This window comes from Varroa jacobsoni, unplaced genomic scaffold, assembly GCF_002532875.2.
Source record: "Varroa jacobsoni isolate VJ856 unplaced genomic scaffold, vjacob_1.0 scaffold_532, whole genome shotgun sequence".
NCBI classification, from domain to species: Eukaryota; Metazoa; Arthropoda; class Arachnida; order Mesostigmata; family Varroidae; genus Varroa; species Varroa jacobsoni.
The window spans coordinates 80,497-105,476 of NW_019213434.1; the positions used below are offsets into that span (position 1 = coordinate 80,497).

Sequence of the window (24,980 nt, forward strand, 5' to 3'; positions counted from 1 at the left end):
TTAAAAGGAATACTTTAGTGTCTATTATTTAATATGAAGGAGTGATCATATTTTGGTATCTTGGATCTTCCGAAGTCGTGGAACCGCGTTGACATAATAGCATTTTTGGTGTTTTCACTTTCGCTATCTCAATCAACTTCCTCTGAAGTGTCTCGAAAAAATTAAACACTTGATAACATGTGCCTTTACAACTTTTGCACAGATTTCTCAATTTAACCAAAATATCCAAAGATGCCATCGTAATTTTATTAATTTTTATGTTGTATGCACATCCAGAATAAGTAGTTATTTCTAATGTGTCGCTTCGGGGTTATTATGTAGCTAAAGATCTCTAGTAATAGCACGTGTAAATATGTACATACCTTCCTTTACCAGTCGAATTGGAAGCATCTTGAAAGTACTGTTCGAACGACACTTTGCCACTATTTCGTCCTCGTGATAGCTTTACTTTGTTTTCCCTTATTAATATGTTGATGCATGTACATTTTCATGAGAGATTTATTACTTCATTATTACTAACACATAAATTGATTATTATCTTGGAAATCTTTATCGAAAGCTTACTGCAAATAGGGAAACTAAATATGCATCTATGCTTAGGATGCCTGGCTAATTATCGGGATATATGTTTTCGCAATACCTTCTCAAAATAATTCAGGGCCTCTGATCGGGTTTTGTTTAGTGCCTGACTTAACAACCAAGTCATCGACACTCATGAATCTCTGTCTATAGACCCTGACAGAAAACAGTCTTTTTTAATTCCTGGTGAATGCTTGGCTTGGAATATTTAGCGTCACGTTTCGCCCATAAATGAATCGATTTTTCAGCAATACTCGTTGTCAGTACATTATTATTAGTAAATGAGTCGTTATACAGCTACTTACTTGAAACAATATGAAGCCGCTAGATCTCTTCTTTAGAATCATTTGAAGATACTTGTGCATTATATCAGATTAAGCAAAGTTGGCTTTTGTACCATTTTCAACATATTTTCTGGTAGCCTACTCAGAAGTTAACCCAACAGGTTTGTAAATGAAATTCCATAATTTTTTAAATAACAGCTTGACCAAGCCATACTCTCGATTCTCATGCGAAGCAGCAGTACATTATTACGTTGGCCCATAGCTACATTCGTAAATGCTATAATCAAATGTGTTACATTCATTGAGGCTCTAAATGTGTATCGCCCGATACCAACATGTTTAAGGATTAGTTACAAACATTACCGCAGATGTGTGCCTGTCTCGCTTAATAAGTTTTTATAAAACTTATTAATTATTATAATTAAATTATTGTTTATAAAAGCCATTTTTACTAAACTCAAGATTTTATCTGCTAGATGATACTTTATTACTCAATCCTAGATTATGTGACAAACCTAAGCAGGCTCATTAAGATAAATGCTGGCAATTCTGTTTAACTTCCTATTTAAAGCCTGTATAAAACGATAGTAATCTGGCCTGCAGCTTAATACGTTTTATTTCAGAGCGAACCCAGTGTGTCGATGTATAAAACGATAGTAATTTGGCTTGCAGCTTAATACGTTTTATTTCAAAGCGAACCCAGTGTGTCGATGTATAAAACGATAGTAATTTGGCCTGCAGCTTAATACGTTTTATTTCAGAGCGAACCCAGTGTGTCGATATTATGACCATATAACTATAGTGAATATATATATTAGGATTATGCCAGGTAATTTGCTTAGTTTTATGCTATTTCCCATTTGCTCGATTCCTTGGCGTATATTTAGGAAATCAATTCTCAGATGTTGCCCATCTGGATCAACTTTGCCTACGTGCTGCTCCTGCGGGCGTCCCTAGGTTAGAAAAATAATCAACTTTAAAAGATGCCTTTTTATATAGCATGCTTTGTTCAGTGCTTGTGTAACCTAACGGATGGCATTTTTAGATTAACTCTAATATATTCTAAGAATGACTTGAAAGCCTGGGCCATTCATTTCTTCCCCGCCTATATTGAGCACTGTGGAAAAATCTTACTTTCATTCTCTTTCTAGTAGTATTTTATACTAGCTTCGAATTCTAGCTTTTGCAAATAAACAAAACTTATAAAGGACGCGCAATACATCTTCAATCCACATGTCTCTTACGTGCTATTTAGAGACAAAACATCGTTTTCATTTAACTTGTGAATTATCCTAAATACAAAGACACTGTTTAACTATTAGAGATTGTAAACTTTATTTCCTTAGACAGAATTTCGCTAAAAGCGTTCTTAAAACCTTAAACTTTTATTCTCTGTACTTATTTTATCAGAAATGACTGATTTATAAACCACATATAAAGAGAAGACGATCGGTAACGTAGAAATATGCAGAGCTTCTGCGGGTGACATGTTCAAATGAAAACTGAAAACTGATATCCAAGCTCACTTGCTGTATCTTTCTTCAAAAGGAGATGTGGTGTATCCATTTATATTATGTCATATATTTGTACATTATCTTATAAAATCGCATATACGCTGATATATTTATGTACATCTCTTTAACCTATAAATTTACCTATAAATCAAATCTATAAATAACCAAATCTTTATCCTTACATATGAAGTTTTTTGTTTACGTTATCGTTTAGACTTAATTAAAACGAGTACTTCCGTTCGCCGTAACCTTGTAAATCCTACAATATATTAGTCAAACTAACCCTTACACGACCTATATTTCAATTCCTTTAGGCTGAATCAACTGCACAATGTTATACGGTACGAAATCATGTACAATTACCACTGCATTACAGAGACGCTCAATGATAATAGGTGCTACACCTTAATACGCACTATTAATAAAATTGACTACGTGATGTTAAAATTTAGAGATGCTATATATTCATACATTCCAAGAAAGCAAAATAAACTATTCATACCAAGAAAAGCCTTTTATGCCTAACTTCATCTTACAAGGCCATAAATCAATTTGGGTATAAATCAAAGTAAAATGATCGATTCATCAAGGCTGAATATATTGTATACTGTAATAACCTTAGCAAACTACACGAAATGATCGAGAAATCTATTTAGATAAAATGGTTTTTTAAGTACGAACTCATGCAATTTGCATGCTTTCTCTGATCAACTCCCAATGTTGTTCCGTTTGCGGTTTGGTTTAAGAGAACTAGTGCTCTGCGTGCTGCTCTTAGGTTTTGCGTATGATTGCCGGACGGTGAACGCAGGCTGTATTGGATCGTATGAGAGTCATGTTCATTGTTAATGCTCCGCGTTCTGTGTTCTACAAAATCTCTCTGCACAAATCACAGAGCTTCTTTATGTTAAACTACAGTTAGAAATTGTCGAACATCAAATTTTGGGCAATTCAGATCTCTCTGACACAGAAACCGGAGAAACCCTTAAAACTTTTCCGGGGTAAAACCGTGCTCTTTACACATCAACTATATATTGAGCATGTAAAAGTCAGCCACCTATGCCAGATGTAGCGAGCCGATAGAGACTGTGGGTACTCAGCACTTATTAAGCTTATTCGACTTATTAAATGTCTAAACAACGACACAGGGGAGTTGAAGACTATTAATGAATATTCATACAGTAAACTTTTACTTAAGTTACGACATAGAGAGAAGTCATTCCACGGTAATATTAACCTTCTTCTCTTCTTTTCGGATCATACTTTATGCAGTAAGCCACGAGTGGACTTCGTATTAGTTTATATCCTTGCCCTTAAGTTATTCTCGCTTTACCCGTACATCCCTTTTTCTGTGGTAGCTGTGTTCCGTCATATATTCCTGTGATAGCTTAGTGGTTAAAGTATTTGCATGCTAATGTTGTAGAAATCTTGTAGATTCAAACCTGGCCCGACACACTTCGCATTTTGCTGGAAGCTAGCCGTCTGGTATATACCGCATGTAATCTGGATAAACCAATTATGGCCGCTCGGGTGAAGTCCGATACCGGAAGTGTTTATACTCGAAGTGTTTATAAATCATCAAATAGTGAAGATATTCAACCACTAATAATAACTTAGGTTTAATAGAACAATGTGCTGAAATAATAATACAATAACAATTATTTTTACGATTCTCCTGTGTGTGATGCCGTTCACCTGGCTTTTTTCAGCTCACAGTAGAAAGAAAACCATGCCTTGTCTATGGCGATCGCATGTGATTCTATTAAAGGTTCTTAAATTGCACGTGGAATAAACCAGTTCTGTGAAAAGACACTTATATTGCGACAATGCGTTCTTGTTCTTCGGGTCCCAGAATCTTATCACCTCTTCGCTAATCTTCAACACTAACTTCCGTTCTTAAAACCACGTATTCAGCTGGTTTTACCGGAGTATTTGCCAGTCAAATTTCGTCTGCTAGCCGCGCATATTTGGACATTTATTTAATTTTAAAGCCGCCGGATTCGCGTGTAACAGCCTAATACAATATAATAACCGCGATAAGCGGCGACAAATCAAGTACAGAACATAATTAAATGTGCTAAATTCAAACTCTTGCGTGGTATTTTTCAATAGTTAAATCTAATTGCATTTATAAAATAATATGACAAGATCAAAGTAAATGCAGGAACATTGAAATGTTTGTCAGGAAATTTATTAAAAAAAATTAAATTCTTTAGCTATTTGTAACTATAAGTATCAGCTTTTAAGGAGGAACCTAATCCCTTTCTACTGGCGCATCGTTTATATAATCTCATTATTATTTTTTCGTGGGCAGCTTCACATAAATGGGGTTCTCCTTAGAGCGATAAACGGATTTTGGAGCGATCGTTCATAATTTAAAATTAGTTAAAAATGCACATAAAATTAACTAAGTCTTGCGTTTCAAGATTCAAATAAAGATTTGGGTTTCACTTCCTAAACAATGCTAGCACTGCGTAAGACGCATTTCAAGATTCGAGTTACTCCTAAGCGTTCGCATACGTTACTATTACTTCTATAATATATATATATATATTCAGCTATGTATATCTATGTACCGTCCCTTACAGGTCTTGTCCATAACATCACATTACGCTCTGTAGCTATATTACAGCTTACTTCACATCTACATGAAGCAAGTTCCTACTACTAAGCAACAGTGCTATATATCAAAAGAGTTACTTACCTAATCTATTTCATGTTGTGTAAATATTTCGAACAAATTGTTATTTTTCATTCAAAAAAGTATTTCGTCAGACCATATTTTTGGCCGTTCTTAACATGTAAGCCAATACGCTATAATGGCATCTCCTAAATTTGAAATTCAAGAAGTATCTAAAATGTACCATTTTCAAAATTTTTTCCGAATTTGGAGTAACTCCTAGAAATCATTATTGTGTGACGTGCGAATTATAGCCAAAAAGTAAAATACCGAATAAATGGTTGATAGGCTCGCTTTACATAGAGAAGAAAGAAATTCTGTTTGCTCAATAATAATTTAAAACATTTCGATTGGCCAGTTATTACTTTTCACTTAATCGTAGGAGCGGCTAGCGACTTCAACTGTAATGAAAGCTCTGTAAACATTCTTTATGATACCTATAATCAAACATCTGCCGAAAATGACAACACACGTTATATTGTTTAAACAAACTAACTTTCACGGATGGGATGGCTTTTTCGGCTTGGAAAAGCTTATCAAATTAGTTTTTACTCGATGCAATGTTTGTCAGATTTTTTCCGTAAAAAACAGATTTGAGTCAATAAGAAATCATCATTAAGTATGAACCTTGATTTGTAATAAATGACGCTAGTTTGCAGAGTATAGTATAATACCAAAACAATATGACAAACGGCAATGCTTGCAGCCTTGTGCTAAATTTGTTACTTTAGCGACCGTCTCAGATTTTTTTTCGCAGACTCAAAAGAAAATACACAACTTTTAATATAAATTTTTTTTTTAATTAAATCACGCTAACATGTCACGCTGGATACACTTCCTATCTAGGGTCCGCAGTATACAGTTACTTTAGCTTCAAAAAGCAATTCATGTGAAGTATCTCGTATTCTTAAATGTGGCAGTTTTGTCTGTTCAGTGATTCAGTCAGATAGAACTGAAGCTCAACTGAGAATATGGTTACAAAATTAGGGTTGCCTTGCGTCTCATCTTCCGCTCATACAACAAACATATGATGCTTTGCATGGTCTGCACCCTCAAGTTTCAAAATCAACTTACAATAACAATCTTATAGGACGGAATATCAACCATTTCTGGTAACAGACGCGAAGTAGCACCGCATAAGAGGCTACACTGCTTTGATCGGTGAGAAATGCAAATGTTTGGATTTCTTAGAAGGTTCTTAGCTTATGCACTAATGGCTTATTTCCGTCCAGACCCCTCGAAAATGGCCAAGCCGTGGGACAACAGATTTTACCCACTGATTTTAAAATTTCACTCAAGAAAGCGAAATTCTATTCTGAAAATGTAGCGTATATGCTTTGCAGTGTACAATATCGTTATAAACAACGAACATTAGAACAACTGCTTGTATAAAACAGATCGACGAACTTAATTTTCCCACTCAGGTCTTTGCTAAAATGACAGTCCATGTTGCTTTCGGCAAACGGGATTTCATCTAAATCCGTTTGTGTATTTGAAAACATTTGCATATATATATATATAATAGTTTACTATTTTGAACGCGATGCACCGTACATGTGCGGACAAAAAAAAGATAGTTACTCAAGCTCTTGTAAAAAGGTTTAGTTCCAAAAAATTTTGGATTATTTTGCTTAGTAAAGTAAGTGAATGTCTAGGACGTGTATTTATGGATCAATTAATCGTGGAGTGCAGTTACACAAAGTTATATATGTAAATGTTAAAATACACATATACGTTTGCTACTTTCAAAACTGGGTATCAGTTAGCACGACTTTAGGCGCCAAATTTAAATTGAGTTGACTAACTCACTTTTCAGAGTTTTACATCCGGTACCGTCGTTAGGTGTTCCATTGGACGGCTGGCTTCCAGCATGAAACGAGGTGTGGTTACGCCAAGGTTCAAATCGAACTACGAAGTTTAGCAGGCAAACACGTTGCCCACTATTTCACCACGAAGGACCAAGATGCCTATTTTTATACCAAAGAATTCAAATTTAGCGCCAAAACAGTTTTTATCCATTTTTTATTTTGCTGAAATCAAATATGTGGTAACAATTCATGTTATTCGTTGACGATCTGTATGTTATCTACTGTGGTTCGTATGTGTTCGAAATTAGAGTTTAAAACCTGACTTTAAGCGGACGATATGGCAATTTCCGGTCGCCAAAATTGCCCGCTATAGTGGAACGGCGTCGGTTGCGTGCTGTGGCCAAAACAGGGCGCTGTAACAAGCATTGTCCGCCTTCTCGTCGGTGTTAGTACTACTGCACGTTGGTGGCCCATCAACACATCATAATCTAGTGTGCTTTGGGATTGACTTCGGCTGCGCTAGACATTTTAATCATGTCGGAGGAAGAATATGTAGTCGAGAAGGTTCTTGACAAGAGAATCAGAAATGGCAAGGTATGCGTAGTTGGATAGCAAACTGAAATACGGATGAGTCGTTGTGCGAAGGTGTGTTATTAAGTAATCAGTGGTCTAAATCAATTTTTGAAAAATTTGGCTAACAACTTATTTCAGTGTTTGCTCTTGACTAAGGCTTTCATACGTAGATTTAAGTAACTTTCATTGTATCTTCCGGAACCTGAACCTACATGTAAGAGACTGAATTCAAGAGCCCGGGTGAAAATCGTGAGTCGCTTGTGTTATTTCCGAGAATGTACAGGTGCGAAGATTTTTTAATGGTAAACAAGTGTTTCAGATGACCATGCACGTTAGCTGACATGTTCCTTACTCTATATGAAAACTGAATGGGTTGAAATGATGCAACACGTATTTCTATTTTATTTTACCTGAAGCTTTTGTGAGTGTAAGCCCATTGTGCGGTCAATGTTTTTATAAATAAAACATGCAACTATAATGTTCGTTTCATATTATCTTGTTATGCTAATCTACCCTCGTCTGGTTACTTATTACTTATTGACATATTAAGTACTTGTATATAAAATTGCATATCTTATATCTTCTATACCATATACATCTCGGTAGAGATACACTTCTTTATTCACAACCCCGTAAAGTAAAATTTCTATGGTAGTGCTACCCAGTAATTACGCAATTTGAAACAATTATAGCTTGCTTAGTATTGTGTATGTTTATTTTGCAACAATTTATTATTAGTTAGTGCATTATACCCTGCATTACTGTATCCACATGTATATATCTTGATTAATGTTACGTGTCATAATTACCAAGCGTTAGAAAACTGAGTGATCATTTAAAATTAGAAAATAACAAAAGTAATTCTTGTTGCGAACAGAGAAAATGTGGGACACCGAATAGATTATATATTATTGTTTAAGAATTTATTATACTTCTTTAACGTAAATACCGGAAATGAAGGATTATTCACACTAGGTACAAAACACTGGTTATTATATTTTCTGGAAATGCTTTTACATCTTATAGAATTAGTGTGAACTGGAATAGATTTTATTAATGAACAAGTGACCAGGCATTTTTTGAATGAGAACTTTTTAATGCGAAAAATTAACAAAAAAAATCAAAAGGTACAAATTCGTATGAAAAAGATTTCATTTTATGAAATTATTGCACAGCGTTAACCTTTATGATAAATTAAGTTTTTGTTAAAGTGGCATTCGCTGAGAAGCATAGTCTATCCGAATTAAGAAAATTTATTCGCACAGGTATTTTCGTTCTCCTTTTTACCTCAGATTATGAACTAAAAGCGTGAAGTACGCAAAAAATTCAAGAAAAATTTTTGGTCCACATATTTTTTACAGAGTCGTCGCTCTGTTGTCGCAGTAACAAAACTTCACCCGCTTTAGTCATGCATACCCATTGAAGTTCTTGAACAGCCTTCGGCAACCCTGACCCTGAATTTATTCACTCAGAGAAGGCTTTGATCACGACTGCTCATGTGCGCTGTACACGCTTGAAATATGAAGCAAACGTAGGACATGCCTCAGCCTGAAATGCTTCACAAATTCCGGCTTTAGACCTTTTTAGAGACTAATATTAAAGCTGTTGGTTTGTTCGTGATTGTTGGTATACGCTTCAAGATAACTTCTCGCTGTAGAGATACTTCGTCAAAAAAATAACTAGAAGTATTTAGATCTGAGTACATATATAAATCGATTTCTGATGTTTTCTAAATGATTTCACCCATTATCCGAAGAACATTCGATTAACATAACATAAACCCAAATCGTAAAAGCCAACTTGATTTGTGTAAGTATTCATTATTTTTTTTTGTGAAGTTAACTTTGCTAAATGTTCACACTAAACTGACAAAAAGAAAATGTAGATTTTTCCATCGTTTCATATAAACTAGGATCCAGGGACAAAACTTTGGAAAACAAATCTGGTTTAAGTCGGGAAAATTCTTAGTTTTTTGGATGGTGTTGCACTAATCGATTTTAGTGAAGGTTTGTATATGTATAATGGACGTTAGCCATGGGTTCACGCAAGATATATATAGCATATGTATTTATAATAATTCCAATAATATCGTCAATTGGTTGCACTTCGGTCTCTACTCCAAGAAAAAAAATCGTTTAAATGTAAAGAGTTTTAATTTCAATACCGTATATGGGAGTAATATAACACATAAAAAGTGTTTTATTTTGCAATTCTGGCAATCGAGGTAATCTAAGTGAATCTCGTTAGCGCTGTTTGCCTAAGCAGGGCTAAATGATATCGCCTTGGTTTCTTTTGTGTTCGAAGATGCCGTTTAGTGCAAAACCTTTGCCTCGCTGCTAAAAAACGAGTGTGCTGTGCTATAAAATATCAGTACCGTAACACGACTTAAATACCTTTATTTATGTTTATTAATTAGCGGAAAGCGCCTTCAAATCACTAAAGCCAATGCCTCGTAATACGTGTACCTTATAATAAGATTGGCTATATTAAGTACTTTTACATAACAGTGGTAAGGATTTGCCTTCCAGTCATGAAGAGAACTTAGATGAAGGGGAGGGCCACCATAAAGATCAGAGTCTAGGCTTTTCGCTAGTATTCCGGTCGTGCCAGAGACTTGTTAATTCATTTTACTAATGTTTTTACTTTTTTTGGGAATATTTTTCGTATATAAAAAAAAAATGATAAAATCTGCTGTACATACGTATCCATGCTCTTCTCAGTGAACCAGCAAAAAACATTTCAAAACAATGCACACTCTGTTTTCAGATTTGGCGCGATATATTCACTACGTTATAAATAAAAAGTTCTACTTCAAGTCGCGAGCTACCTGAATTGTGGATCACATCGTTTAGCATTTCAGAAAAACTAAGTCTGCTACTCCCCCTGTGCGCCACTTATGAATGTTAATATTATTATTCGTATAATTTAACTTAAATATAAGGTAAATATTTTAGGTTGATGAATGAGTTTCCGGGTTTTTGTTGCATCTTTTTTTCTTTGGAGATTTCTTTAGTAGTCATTTTATGTATACAATTTAGAAGCTCAGAGATTTGTCTTTTTGCTCTGGTGTGCAATTTTGTTGACTTAAGCCAAGACTAGTATTCCAGGCAGAGAAAAAATAATTGCCAACTTCAAAAATTGTTGTGAAAAAATGTATTGTTTTGAAAAAGTACATAGATAATTGAAACCGAGACAGGCACTTAATGCGCAAGCAGTTGTTCATATTTAAAGAACCGATGCAGATAACCATTGTTATAATGGATATATTATTATGCAATGGAGTGGCCCAAACTGATTCTTCGCAATGATGCACATATAACGGCACAATATTTGTTGTTACTGGTTTCCTGATAAGGTTCGTGTATGTCTGTGTTCATTCCACTAGCGCAAATTTATTTTTCAAACAAAATAATGGGCAGCAGTTTCTATTAAAAATATGGTATGAAAAGCAACATACGTAATCAACAGAATGCGTTTTTTATCTATCGTGGCTTAAACGTTGCGTATAAGCTGTAAATGAGTTATGTTATTATCTTAAATATAAAACTGTAAGTTTCATGCAGTTTAGTTACTGCATGTTTAAGTTCAAAGATTGCTTTAGCAGCCAAACATTAAAATGTAAACAGTATTGACAAGAAAGTGTGCATAGGCAAACCAGGGAAAAAATCACCGTGAAGTTCTGCACGACTTACTAGAGTTTCATGATGTTTCATGCGACTTTGGTTGTAGGTACATTAGCGTTATGAAATAATAAAAACATTCCGAAAAGCATCTTTTTTACTGATTAACTACTAATCTATTAATCGTACCTCACTCCCGCTTTCAAGCCTTATCTTGTGTGTTCTATTTTATGTATACATGTATCACTTACTTTTAATGAACATATTTCAGAAGTTTATTTTGCGAATATTGACTAAAATTTGAACCAAAAAGGGCTGTTTTCAATCAAATTTTCTGAATTAATTCAGACTACTTTGCTCGAAACTTCACTTAAAAAAATGACATTTTCCTACCAAGCAGTCTTGCCATAAACTCATTTCTTTGTATAACGCTATGAATAATAAGATAATGAGTGTATTCTGCGATCATGGCTCAGTAATAAGCTTTTATTTTAGAAAAGGTTTGCTTTCGAAAAAGTAGAATGCAGCTGGATCATAACTGTGTTGAACGAAGTACCCTCGACCCGATTAAACACGAGGATGGACACGAAGAGGAATAACTATTATCTATGCATTTTTTTTAGAAAAATCTCGCGTGTAGGTGAAAGCTACTTGGTTGAGGCCGGAATTTGATGAAAAAAATGCTATCGGTATTTAGTGCCGAGTCGTTATAAGCGACGGAAACAGAATTAACTGCTAAGCCCGAAAGCCTGCTATCTATAGAATTCGACCAAGGAGACTTAATATTGTCTTTTGGGATACGGGCGATCGCACACCTCTTTGTCTATTTTGCTGGCGATAAATAATAGACGGTTACGATCTTGGCTTATTGCTACACTGCAGAGCAAATTCAAGATGAAAATTATATCCTTCTGACTTAATAATGAAAAAGCGCAAGTCTTAACTTCCACAAAGGCTAGACTGCAGCAAATACCTCATGTTCAACATGCCTTTGCATTTTAAGGGTACTACATTTTAAGGGTAGTACTCTCTATGCACGCAAGTTTCAGGTTTTCCATGATTCAATTAAGCCTAGGTTCTGAGATAGTTCTTACTCTTGGAAATAACTATGTTGGGTCTATACATTCATCTTTCGAGGGACTATTCTAACTAAACAGACATCAAGATTTTGTGTAAACATTTGTTTTTAGCTCCTGTATCAAAATTTATCTAAGGACAATCTTGTAGCACACTTGCAGTTGTGGTGACACGGATTCTATCATATTAGTATCGATCAATATGCATCTAGAAACCTAATGCAAGAGTTGTAATTATCTGCACTTAAGTGTAACGCTTTATATCATCTTACGAACTGTGTTTACTGAAATAGGTAAGGTGCAACGTAAAAATAATAATAAAATTGTTTAATTAAGGGTGTGATTAGATAAAAAAAAAACACGTTACAACACAATCCTTGAATTAATTTTCTAATTATATCTAACCTTAATCCTCTAGGAGGCCAGTACTCATCTGAATACCCTCTTCATTGAAAAGCATCTAACCTATTTGAAAAAGCATTTGAATTCGAAGTGCTAGTATAAAGCGTATACACAAATTTCAATGTGCTTGAAAACCTTCTATATTCATTCAAACTGTTAGTTTAATTTCGTTAATAACGTTTAAATACGTTGTTGCTAAAATTTAGTTGCCTATGCCGATTTCTATATTATTTTGCCAAGCCAAATTCTTACGCGGATCTGCGACCAACTGAAAAATTGAAAATTGATTGGAAATAAAAACGTCTGCAATTTTCACTAAGTGTGTAAAACGGTCATTTGGTGTAAGTTTGACTAATAAAGTTATGAGATAAAACCATCCTGATCCCAAGTATCAAATACGCCAGTACAATAAAATACCTTCATATAACCTGCATAATAATGTGAACGCTTAAATAGAACTGCAATGATATAGTTAAAATAATTCATATTGTGACTCCTCTTCACGTTTCAAAAGCACTGCTTTATTTTCGAGACTCAGCACAGAAACATCGTACTACGTCATTGGTATATTGTTTGACTTTTATTTTTAAATAGGTTGAATACTTTCTCAAATGGAAAGGATATGGTGAAGACGACAATACATGGGAGCCAATGGAAAACCTAGACTGTCAGGAACTTATTGAAACATTTGAGCAAGAGCGAGCAAAGAAAGAAGCAGCTAAAAAGGTATATACTTTTTATTCGTGACATGAGATTTAAACAAAACTAAGGTTTCATAAATACAGGCTATTTAATTTTTATTTAGGATCAGTTCGAATAGTCAGTTATATTTTAGGAATCTCTTGCAATGCAAAGGCTAATTGACTTTATATATCCTTTTCTGTGAAATTTTTCTTTCACTTTAAACAGGATAGTGTTAAGAAAAAAGCTACAAATGGTTCAAACGAAGTGGCCCCTGCCAAAAGAACGCCACCTAAAAGTGCCAAGGAAGGCGGAAAACCAAAGGTTAGTTGTTTTGTAATTATAAATTAGTATTAATAATACTTCAAACGAAAATTGAGTTTTTTTTACATAGGGCTAAACACAGTTGCCTTCGCTGAGGGCAAACGTGCTCGACCCTTTGATTTAGCAGATGAATTTTAGTAGCAAAATGGTTATAGCAACAAATCCCGGTGCTGCCATCTGGCATAGAACAGCTTTGTTTCTTACCGTTCTTATGTCACGTTACCGACTGAACCAAACATATACTGTCATTATAAAATTTGTAGTGAAATAGTATACGTGAACAATGTCAAGTATTATATACATAAGTTTCTTTATCAAATCGCTAAATTTGCGCATAGCGATTATACGCCAGGATTAAAAGGACAATTTAGGTATTTTCTATCTGTTATCTTAATATTAAGTTCATTTAAGACACGATTATATAATAATTCAACATTTGTTCCACAATATATCACATTTGGTTGGCTGAATTAGCCCGAGTGAATTACGGAATGTTATATCGCAGTCGATATTTATGTAATCCTCTGAAGAATAGTTAAGCAGTCCTTATGAGTGTAGGTTATCTAAGGAACCGAAAATGTAACAATTAAATGTAGAGGACATATATGGTAGCATACTGAAAACGGCTCAAGACTTTTTGGATCATCACTAAGCAAGGTTTAGAATCTTAATTAGTTTCGTTTCAATTTCATATTCTTCCAGTTTTCAAACCTCTTTTAACCGCTTTCCCGTCGGCCGAATTAACCTAGATGATTTATATAGAGCTTTAGAAGTTCAGTCTACAATAAATAATGGAACTGCGAAGAGAGCCACAAAACACATAATGTTAGTGTTACTGATATTCGCTTTTTAGGGCTTCGACCGTGGACTGGAGCCGGAAAAAATTATCGGAGCAACAGATTCATCAGGGGAGCTTATGTTCCTATTAAAATGGAAAGGAGTCGACGAGGCCGATCTTGTACCAGCCGCGCAGGCGAATGTTAAATGTCCACAGGTACCTAATTGGATTAGACAGTGGTAGTTAACTTTTAATATTAAAACTGAGGTACAAAATACACTGGATGATATCCTTAACATTTCTCATTTTAAAAACGATACGTTAACCGGGGATGTACCTTCAATAATACTGAGTGAAAGTATTCACATTTAGGAAAAAGGTATATTCACGTCTTCCAAAAGAAAAAATTAATTTATCAATAGATATGTTTTGACTCCCTTGCGTAGAGAAAACTAAAGTTAGCATCAAAATGTTGAAAACCGCAACAGGCAGAACAAACGAGATAAATGTTTATTGGCAGGTTATTCTATTCTTTTTGGTAAATCTTAATTGCAGCAAAAAGACCGATTGTAACACTAATTTGCATACAAAAGTTTTTCGGATTTCGACTAATTATTTTAAAAGAAGATTTGTTATTACTAAGATGTCGTTAAATACATATTAAGTCAAAAACGGTTAACCTCGGAACTAAATTAATTAATAGGAATTAATAGTCTTTGATTTATCAAATTCCAGATTGTAATCAAGTTTTATGAGGAACGGCTTACGTGGGCGCCTCCCGGTGGAAATCGTTAGTCACAAGAACGAGCTCACATCAAGTCTGACGATTAACGTATCGGAAGACCAAGGTCAAACAGCAGTAACAATAACGCCTATAAATGCAGACGACCTGGAAATGTGATGCGTGCCAGCTTCGTCCACTTATGTGAAACAAAAACAGTATAATAATGCGAATCAATTTTAAGATGCGTAATGAAAGATTTACATTAATTTATACATTTTGTAAAGACGCAAAAAACATCAGTAGTAAGGCAACTTATCCGTACACTCTATATCAGCGACCACTAGTTTATGCAAGACAACCATTGCGTTATAATGGAATATCTAACAGACAGATTTTTCATGGACAAGTGTTTTTGACTTAAGTGTGATAATTCCACAACAGGAGGTGGGGCTAGCTATAACTGCTGATCTTCAAACATACGAACCCTTGAAGGCGAGCCACGAGAATAGGCGCGAGTGCCAGTGGTCTTCTTTTTCTATAGCTTATAGTAGTAAGCATTATTGGGTTGTTGTCGTTAATTCTTCAAATTACTGAAAAATAACGAGATAAAGCTTTAGCCGTTTATTTAGTTTCGCTACTTCAACCTTTCCCAAACACTAATAATACTAAGTATCCATGCATGATTTCCATATCACAACAAATTAGTCTCTTAAGAAACAGTGTCGGCGTATGGTTGTATAATTACTTGTAGCGATTCCTCATCGGTCAATAATTATGATCAAATAACGGCGACGTCTGATTAGGAAATACAACCAACAGGAAAAACATCGGCGGTGAAATTGTATTTTACAGTAAAAGTCGCCGTCGTCCCTTCTGACAGAAACACATATTTAGAAAAACAGCCTAGCTGTTACATGTTTTTTTTTAGCTCATTGATTCGAGTTTGGTCATCCTCATCAGACAACATAGATGACCCGATAAAAAGACTGCGTATCAGACGCGATCAATGATTTGCGGCCTGTACTACGAGTTGTAAAGGGCTATTTGTTTCTATTTTTATTGTTGGCAACTCATTGAAAGTTGCTGTGTTCACATATGTTTCGCCACTATAGTTAAAACCTTCAAATTCGTTTTGACAGAAATAGTGTAAATTTACTTGTGGCGCGTATTTGTCACCTCCACAGCAGAAAAATATATTCTATAACGTTACGCGTGCGAATCGTGAAGCAGTTGGTTGTATTTTAATTGGAGGTGATGGCCAGTGCAACAGTGAAGTACCCTTAAAGTTATTACTTTTCAAGAGATACGCTCATATATATATATATATATATATATACATATATATATATATATACATATATATATATATGTATATATATATATATATATATATATATGTTCAAGTGACAAAGGATGGCTAGTTTACCTCTACTGTCGGGTAAAACTGGAATCGCCGTTCTTCGGCTTGAACTAGCGCCTAGATCCAGTTAATGTGTTGGAGACCAGAAGGGTGAAGCAAAAAAAGGAATGTAAAAATTGTGTATAATTAAAATAGAGGCAAAGACCGATAACAGGCGAAATAACAAAACACCTTTGTAGCCTGATATGAGCTTGGAGGTCAGCGGGAAATTCCAGCAGACATAGAGAAAAACAGCTAGATTAAGAAGAGCTGTCTGATCATTGCACCTGATCAGTACTGTTTATAGCAGGGCTGGAAGAGATAACACTGGAAGTACACAAGGTAACCATAAAGACCAATGCAAGCAAGTGTCGAGTGAACAAGTTGCTGTGTAACAGAGGCAAGGTGAATAATAATACAATGGAAAATAATAACATATTTAACTATATGAGGTAGGTAGCGTATATGGTTCGAAACAAATTAAGGAAAAATGAATTACGAGTTTTAATGAAATGATGAGTACATAAGTGCTTTCTTTCGGGTAACTTCACAGAAGGGAAAAATCTGTTTCTGTTTGCGTTGTCCTTAGGAATGGTAATAATAAAAATAGCATATACAAGCGATACGAAATTTACACTTTATACGAAAAACACACGCGTGTTGAGTGAGTATTGCATAAAAATGTCACCTAAAACAGCTCATTCTGTCACCGTAATGCAAGAAATGTCAGACGTTTCCCGCTGTTTCTGTCTTCAAGTTTTGAGAAAATATATCATGAATAATTTATATATCGATGACAATGGATGGGAAAATAAAGGATTTAAACAGAATGCTTTGTGGTTTTTATAATCTCTTATGGCTTTTCAACTGTACCAACCACATGAACTTTGAATTTGTAAACCTTTACGGTTTAAAAAAGTAAGGTCGTAGTGGGTTTGGCATAGGTTTTTTTAGGCATATTTTAATAAATGTTATATTTGGCATAGTGTTGCTATGTGCGCATTAAATATGAAGTTAAATTGGATAAGATCGTTCTTCTGCAATTCTTGTGGATGTCTTGTTTAGTTCTCACTTAATAAAACTGTCGGCAACTGCGAAAGGGCTGTGCATGAATGTTGTAAATGTTTCGACGCTTGCAGAAGATTGAATTTGAGGGTAATTTTAAGTGTCATCTGAAATATTTGCGAGTTAGTAAAACATGATTCATATTTTTGAAGAGTACATTTTAGTGGAGACAATCTTTTCTGCTATAGGAGACGTAATGCTTGTTAAATGTAATCGCAAGCTTGTTAAATTAACAAACTTGCGATATATTTAATAACATATAAACTATCTAAGCGAAGATTCATGTTTTGTGGTTAGATGAACACTTTCCAAAAGGTACATCCTTTCTGCTGTGCGTGAAGCACGTTGAATAGCGAAGTACATCTGAGCTGCTTTTATTTGGAATTTGTAAACTGAATTCGATTTTCGTTTTTGCTATTGAGTAGGAAAAATAGATTTTTCCGCAACTGCTTACAGTTGATGGAATTGAAAAACTTGAAAAATACGGTTTGTCAATGTACACTGGATTAATGTTTTTTTAAAGTGTGCTTACAGGCTTTTATAAAAGAGTGTTTGAGGATTTGATTAATTTGAGCCATCGCAGCGTGTAGTTTACATTCTTTTTTGTTGCACGCATTTTTTTCCGAGATAGTTTGTCCATGAAACCTAACAACAGATTGAATCATCTTTTGGAAATCCGTTCGATAACTGGTGACAATTTGTGAAAGAATAATACACTGTAGAAGGGAACGGGGTTTAAACGAATTCGGCTGCCACAACGAGCATTCCTAAGTCTGTAAAACACAACCCACCGACAATGAGATGTGCTTCAGTGAAGTTTTTACCTTAAAATTTTAATTATCTAATAACACAAAATAAGTCCATGTTACTCTAAACATACTGAGAGAACAATGACGCGCAAAAGACATTGCTTTCTAAATATACGTATTGTTTAGTTATATCCCAGTATAATTATACTTATTTTACCGAAAATTGAAATTGTCATTTAGGTAGTGTCGTTTCCTCTACCTCAATCCTGCAAGCTAACTTAAACCTGATAATGCAACAAACCGTCAAGTACCCCGAAAACTGGCGATTAGAAAGCATATTCCGAACTCTGCTGCTGCTGAGTAATTTGGTTACGCAAATTATAATATAGAAATCACGCCACATGCAAATATTTTTTAGGGAGATTTTTTATTAAATTCGTTTGTGCTCTTATAATGTTATCACCATTCTCCACTTCGAACGATATGCAATTACTTAGCAATAATCGTTTTTACGTTTCTCATTTATCGTTGATAGTATTTGGTACATATTTCGCTTCTAGTAATGCACCTATAGACTCATTTCATAACAAACTCTTTTCCACCTGTCAGTTGTTCAGAATTTTGCTTAGTTATTCATAAACACCGAGAGTGAACATCCTAAACTAACGACAGTAACATTACTATGTCAAGAGCTTTTAAAGCTTGTATTGTTGCCTCTAACAACTATTCGCAGTATCTGAACACCGGTAAATTATGAAATGGCAAAATATAAGCCTTGCGAAAAAATACTTTTTTGAAAATTTCTGTTGTTAGATTCTCGTGGGGCGAAACTCGTATAAACTCAATAATTTCGTTCGGTCTAGATTAATGGGTAGTGTCATTATATTTTTAGATGATCATAAAGAATTACACACAAATGCTCCAAAGCGATATTGTCTTCCAGTGCCCAACCCGTATGTAAATATCTGAACGGTGGTAATGTTGAAAAACTATTCGCTCTTTTGAGGACATACACTCTCTGCTTACCAGGACTGAAACAAACTCGCACAACACCCTTGGATCTACTGTTGCCTAACCACACTACATAAAACATGTTAGGGTAATTCTAAGGCGGCTTAGAGGGCCCGCCAATCGTCAATCCTTGGCAAGTCAAAAAAATAAGCACAAGAAGTATAAAACACTTTAATACTATATCTGAACTTTCCATGATACGATACAAAGTGATTGGTTATATCAAATAGTGACACGATCAACCAAATGAATTAAGATTATTGAGCGCAAATATAAGTTAAAGAAACGCTGATAGATTGCAAGACACGCGTACTGTCGCTAATCTTTGGATTCTTAACGTCGTAAGATTAATCCTTTGCAAAATCTATATATGGTATTTTATTCATCTAATGTACGCAGAATTTCATGAAGAAAATCATTATAATCTTCGATGTATGTAAGGAGTTTTTGTGCTATAGTCTAATATACGCGTTAAAAAAAAAATTATATACTAGAAATATGTACTTACACTAGTTTAAATACAGACCTCGATCCCGTCCCGCTCAAGGCTCATAGAATACCACTTCAGACAAATTTCAATAAATGGACAAGGATAAAAGAAAATACTAGTTTAACTATTTCTAGATAGCATATTTACAGAAATTAGTTATAGCCAGCCCACCGCGCACAATTATGCTTAACTTCACAATTATGCACAATTAGTAAAGACGAACTTTGATATGGTTTTCGAGACCTTCTTCCGTCAAAACATAACCTACCTCTACTGCTAACCTCTAATAATTTCAAAAGAGAGGCATGTCAACGCTATCACTACGTATCTACAACGCAATCGCAATAAAGTTAAGCGTATTCCGTTGACTGGTCAGTGGAATCGTCATTATTGTCGCTAGCGATCTGAAGGTGTGTTTTGCTTCATGCATCAAAGTAAAGATATTACGTACCATTGAGAATAATGCGATCTTCTAGATGAGGATAGACAACCAGGGGATTCCAGCAGATAATCATCTAATATATATCTACTCTGCAAAAAAATTATGAATTGGTATAGTTGGATGTGACGCTTTGGCGAGCATTCAAAAATAGAACGTGATGAATTCTGTTCTTCTAGGCAACTAAATAGTAACAGAACATAGATTTAATGATATGTATATGATTTGTACCATTTTTCCAACCTCAAACAGCAGTAAAAATGCATGTTGAAATCCCTACTCAACGTGTTTAACTTTTCCCATTTTTATGTAAACGTGGTATCTCACAGAAAATTGTATAGAGAAATAATAATGGCCTAAAGTACCTATTTACTGCTAAAACTGTTTTGTCAATTAGACAGGCACAAATCGTAGCACACAATACTTTTATAGCACTTAATGCGAAGAAGCTAGTGAAACTATTATTATAAGCGACATCATATGAAAACGATACTCCCAAATTAATTTCTAAAGTGTCCGCTGTTCGTTTTGATAAAGTCTAGTTAATAAATTAGTATGTTTTTATGATTTATGCAGTAAATAAGACAAAAGCCGTTAATGCTATACAATTCATTATGATTGTACATGAAGTCACTTAACAGCTTCAAAAATTGAGAGACAATACACGAATAACAAGTGATGCTGAAAGGGGTGTTTTAGCACAAATCCGTATGTATACCCATTGTCACAATTTATAAAAAATACTTAGCTTTTAAATACATAAAAGGACGTAGGGACTGCTGAATTTTTGAACTAGATTGATGAATCTACTTTTGAACTGATAGTTCGCATTATTACACTCAGAGTGGACCACGCACCTATAGTTGAAATGCGAAAGGCGCTTTGCATGACCACTTCTTACACAAATGTTTTGTTGCCAAAACGCAACGAAGTTCCATGTATTTACCTGCTGAATACGGAGCGCGATTATGATATTTACTTTTTTGCATAGAAAATATTGTGAAAAATATAATTATAATAATAAAAAATATAAATAAATAATCAAACAGAACTGTCTATAATTTAAATCGCGTAAACTAGTAAGAGAGGCCCTATGATAAATAATATGCACCAGAAATGATGGGTCAAGCATGCATGAATTTTATCCTAATAAAGAGAATAACAATGGGGTAGATAATCAATAAATGAATGATTGCCCTACTGAGTTCAAGCGTTTGAATTAGAAAAAAAAAGTGCTGCTAAAGATATTAATGTGAAATATCATAAAACACGAAGAATGAGTTAGAACAATAGAAAAATATAACTTCATTGCTGACCAACATGTTATATTTTAGTGATTTTCATTTATTATTTTTTTATTAGAGATAATAGTCTAAGTAATAATCTATAAACACCAAAACTCCGTGCTCGACATGTATGAACGACCTTCCCTTTCCCACTATGCTTTATGTTATCTGAGGGCACATCTAAGCACTGTACAAACTATTGAAGCAGTTTACTCTATTTGTATACACTGAAACCGAGCTACCATGTACGTAAAAAAAAGTCAAAATTGGACATAAAAAACATTTGAACTACGCTATTTAATATCGCCCTAGTAAAACGATGTATAGTTAACCCTTGTAAGCAACTTACAGCTAGGATATATCACTTTGTGTGTGTACAGAATGTATATTGTATTAGAGTTAAGTGGTTTGGATCGGCAACTTATAATTCATACATTCAGTGACTGGTTGACTAATCACGGAAACGTTAGTCTTGAAAGATCGCTTACATAACAGTAAAAAAAATATATATACGTATGTGTATATGTATTCGTATACGTGTACGACTCTCGACATCAACCCAATATATCTTCAGCATGCTTAAAATGTACAATATCACTTGTTAAAAACACTGGCTGAATTGTATATTTCTTTTGGTAGATATTCTTCAACTGTCGCTATTATGCCAAACTCTGTCCGCAACGAATTTATCTTTATAGTGATAACTTTAGTCGGAACTAAAGGAAGAAGTAGACGAAAAGGATTTGGCTGTCCACTTCGCAAATACACCTCAACCTGCGGCAGCTCTAGAACGAAATGCGAGAGAAATATTTAATTAGGCTCACACAGTTTGTCATGGAATTGTTAAACTGATTTGTACTGCCGCAGGATAGACTCGGTAAACGAAATAGTGCTTAAATGTAAAAGGCCAAAGGATTCAAACACAAGGTGTGGAAGGCAACATGGCGCCATCCACTTTATTCGAGATTCACACACATACCTGATCTTATGAACGTTATTTATTTCTTATTGTTGCATTTGATAATCGCAAATTTCATTTTGGATAGAAGGAATAATGTGCTCTAATTTGAAGAAAATTCACACGAGCGCCTATTAACAGTTGTTAATATATTTACGGACTGTAGCCGTTAGTTAAGCGTACAACCTGTACAAATGTCGATATATTCTTTGCCGGTCCGGTTGGCATTATCGCATAAGAGTAGAATTCCGGCCCCTAATCAGATCAATCCACATTGATCCATCCGTCCGTTCTATCGCCCGTATACCTATTGTAATAATCAATTTCTGTGATCACCAGAGTATCTGTGGTTAATCAACGAGATAGGTGGGCTTTACGATGAGCTGACATCTACGAGAAACTGCATATTCATCTTTTCGTTTTCTCTATATCTATATATATATATATATATATATATATATATATATATATATATAGAAGGTTATACCTAGCCACTAATAACTCAGCTCGCTACTAGAAAAGGTCATAACACCACCTTGTTATTTTCGAGATACTTCTAAAATACTTCAGCTCGCAGCGAGACCGACAATGAAGTTCCTGATGCCAAAGGTTTACGACATGATATTTAGTGTAGCGTGCATTAGGGCGCATACATGACCTCCCAAAGCACACAATAAAAATGCCGTATGGTATCAAGTAAGCAAGTGGATGGATACATGTGACTAAGCATCTGTACAGTTTCACAATTAGTAACGAAGATTTAATACGTTTCCCTAGTTTTCGTGGCGAAAAACAACTCTGAGCCTAAAAGCATACGCGTTTACTTAAAAACGTCGAAACAGTATAAGATGTACGTTGTCTAGAATGAAGGAGCATACATACAATCTTTTATCATCATTATTGCTAATATAATAAATTCTCAACGATAACAATAGTACTTCTTGTAATGTAGAATTGTGAAAGGATATTCGCGTGTTGTCGTATTGGTTTATCTTTTCATTTAACCGGCTGACTCTCCACCAGATCAATCCGACCTATCTTGTCGTTTAAAAAAGCCCCGGAATAGCCAGCGAGTCATGTTGACTTGATGAGGAAGCGGCTCAGATTATATTTTTTCTATTTACTACTATGACTTGTGTTGATGGAAAGTTTAGAGATGACGCGAATAAGAGCTGCGTTCTCTTCCTGCATGAGGTCAATTTTCTTTTTTAGCGTATCCACGTTCTGAAATCGATGAATCCAAATCAGCACGTAAGCTTAAACTGTTTTGCTTATAATATTATTTTCAGATCACTCATATTGTAAGTTATCCTAGATTATCTGAAGACAGCTATAGCAAACTTACTGCGTTTACTTCTCCGTTCGGTTTGGAACATCCGTTTACTACCATTTTATAAACATACCCGTATATCATTCTGTACATCCCGAAGATTGTTCTCTGCTTCTAATCGACGACTTCGCTCATGCTCCAGTTTTTTCTTTACCTGCGGTATGATTCATAATCTTTATTAGATTCTGACGCTGAGCGCGATCAAAATAATCTCGACTATGTAACAATAACTACATGAACTTTACAATATGAACCATCAGATTAACACTGGTCTGGAAATTTGAACTTATATATATATATATACTCGGAAATTTGAAGAATGCTCGATTTGTGCACGCGCATAGTTAAAAAAAAAACGCATTCGAATGATGATTACGGCACTAGTTTAGTTTTAGGCCCGGTAACTGCCACTGGGCACCATTTCAGAGTTATTTACGGTGTTCGGAAGTTGCGCAACTTTACAACGTTTAAAAAAAGTTGTGGGATCCGCAATGTAATCCGCTTTTAAACAATTAAATTCCTCTATTGTGACGGCCGCCTATATAGAGACGAAACAAGAGGCAAATTTCCGAAGGTTATATGACTTATAACTTTTTTTTGCTTTTCTTTAAATATGTATAAATATGTGTAACCCGATGACAGATACGCGACCTTTTAAACGTGATAGAGCAGCAACCCTTCCGAACATCCTGTCAGTTGTGCTTGATCAACTGAAATAAGGTCCATATGATATTTAGATAGTGGTGTATGGTGAGTATTAATCAGGAAAGAGCTCACCTCAAGCACCAGCTCTTCCTTCTCTGACAGAAGCTCCCGTAAATGCTCTTTCTCCTTCCGCGCCGACTCCAGTTCTTTTTGAAGGCCAGACCTAGCACTCTGCTCCTGTTCGTATAGCTAGCCACAGCAACACCATATAGTTGAAAGAATTAATTGTCACTACGACAAGTAGGTAAAGATACAGGTAAGGTTTCGTTGCTGAAACCATATACGTGCCTATTACAGTGTACTGTACTTGTAGAACTCCATTGATTCAGATTCCTCTACAACGTGCCACGCACAGGAAGAGCCATTGCTATTAAGGTGTCAAGCATGCAGAACACGTAAAGCAATGGAAGTTTCAGATGGTGGACATTTAGTCTTTCCTTATTATAAACATGTAAAGGACACATTTAGAGAACGTCCTCATGCGTTTTTCCATTACAGACCTAGCCGT

The 24,980-nt window shown here is 34.9% G+C and overlaps 2 protein-coding genes and 1 long non-coding RNA gene across 4 annotated transcripts in view; 2 read left to right on the plus strand and 1 right to left on the minus strand.

The window, feature by feature from the left end:
- Positions 1-7,230: 7,230 nt before the first annotated feature.
- On the plus strand, positions 7,231-17,269 carry LOC111261199 (chromobox protein homolog 1). The gene is made up of 5 exons (XM_022834509.2): positions 7,231-7,456; positions 13,128-13,259; positions 13,443-13,538; positions 14,392-14,532; positions 15,052-17,269. Exons 1-5 carry the CDS (start codon positions 7,397-7,399, stop codon positions 15,109-15,111), a joined length of 489 nt encoding a protein of 162 aa, XP_022690244.1. The 5' UTR covers positions 7,231-7,396; the 3' UTR covers positions 15,112-17,269.
- Positions 7,463-10,401, plus strand: LOC111261202 (uncharacterized). The gene is made up of 2 exons (XR_002680840.2): positions 7,463-9,244; positions 10,202-10,401. It is a non-coding gene; the product is annotated as an uncharacterized LOC111261202 (long non-coding RNA).
- A 4,222-nt stretch (positions 17,270-21,491) lies between the features above and the next one.
- Mbs (Myosin binding subunit) overlaps positions 21,492-24,980 on the minus strand; it is a 29,689-nt gene continuing 26,200 nt past the window's right edge. For both annotated transcript variants that reach the window (XM_022834495.2, XM_022834496.2), the window contains exons 21-23: positions 24,545-24,661; positions 23,841-23,921; positions 21,492-23,661 (exon numbers count right to left, since the gene is read on the minus strand). In XM_022834495.2, coding sequence (XP_022690230.1) covers positions 23,554-23,661; positions 23,841-23,921; positions 24,545-24,661 — 306 coding nt within the window. In that variant the 3' untranslated portion in view covers positions 21,492-23,553. The remainder of the gene's footprint in view (positions 23,662-23,840; positions 23,922-24,544; positions 24,662-24,980) is intronic.

Excerpts from the sequence above, each read along its gene's own strand:
- LOC111261199 (XM_022834509.2), top strand. The coding sequence starts at position 7,397 with ATGTCGGAGGAAGAATATGTAGTCGAGAAGGTTCTTGACAAGAGAATC. Across the intron at positions 7,457-13,127 it reads AGAGAATCAGAAATGGCAAG|GTTGAATACTTTCTCAAATG; the intron begins GTATGCGTAGTT and ends ATTTTTAAATAG. Across the intron at positions 14,533-15,051 it reads CGAATGTTAAATGTCCACAG|ATTGTAATCAAGTTTTATGA; the intron begins GTACCTAATTGG and ends ATCAAATTCCAG.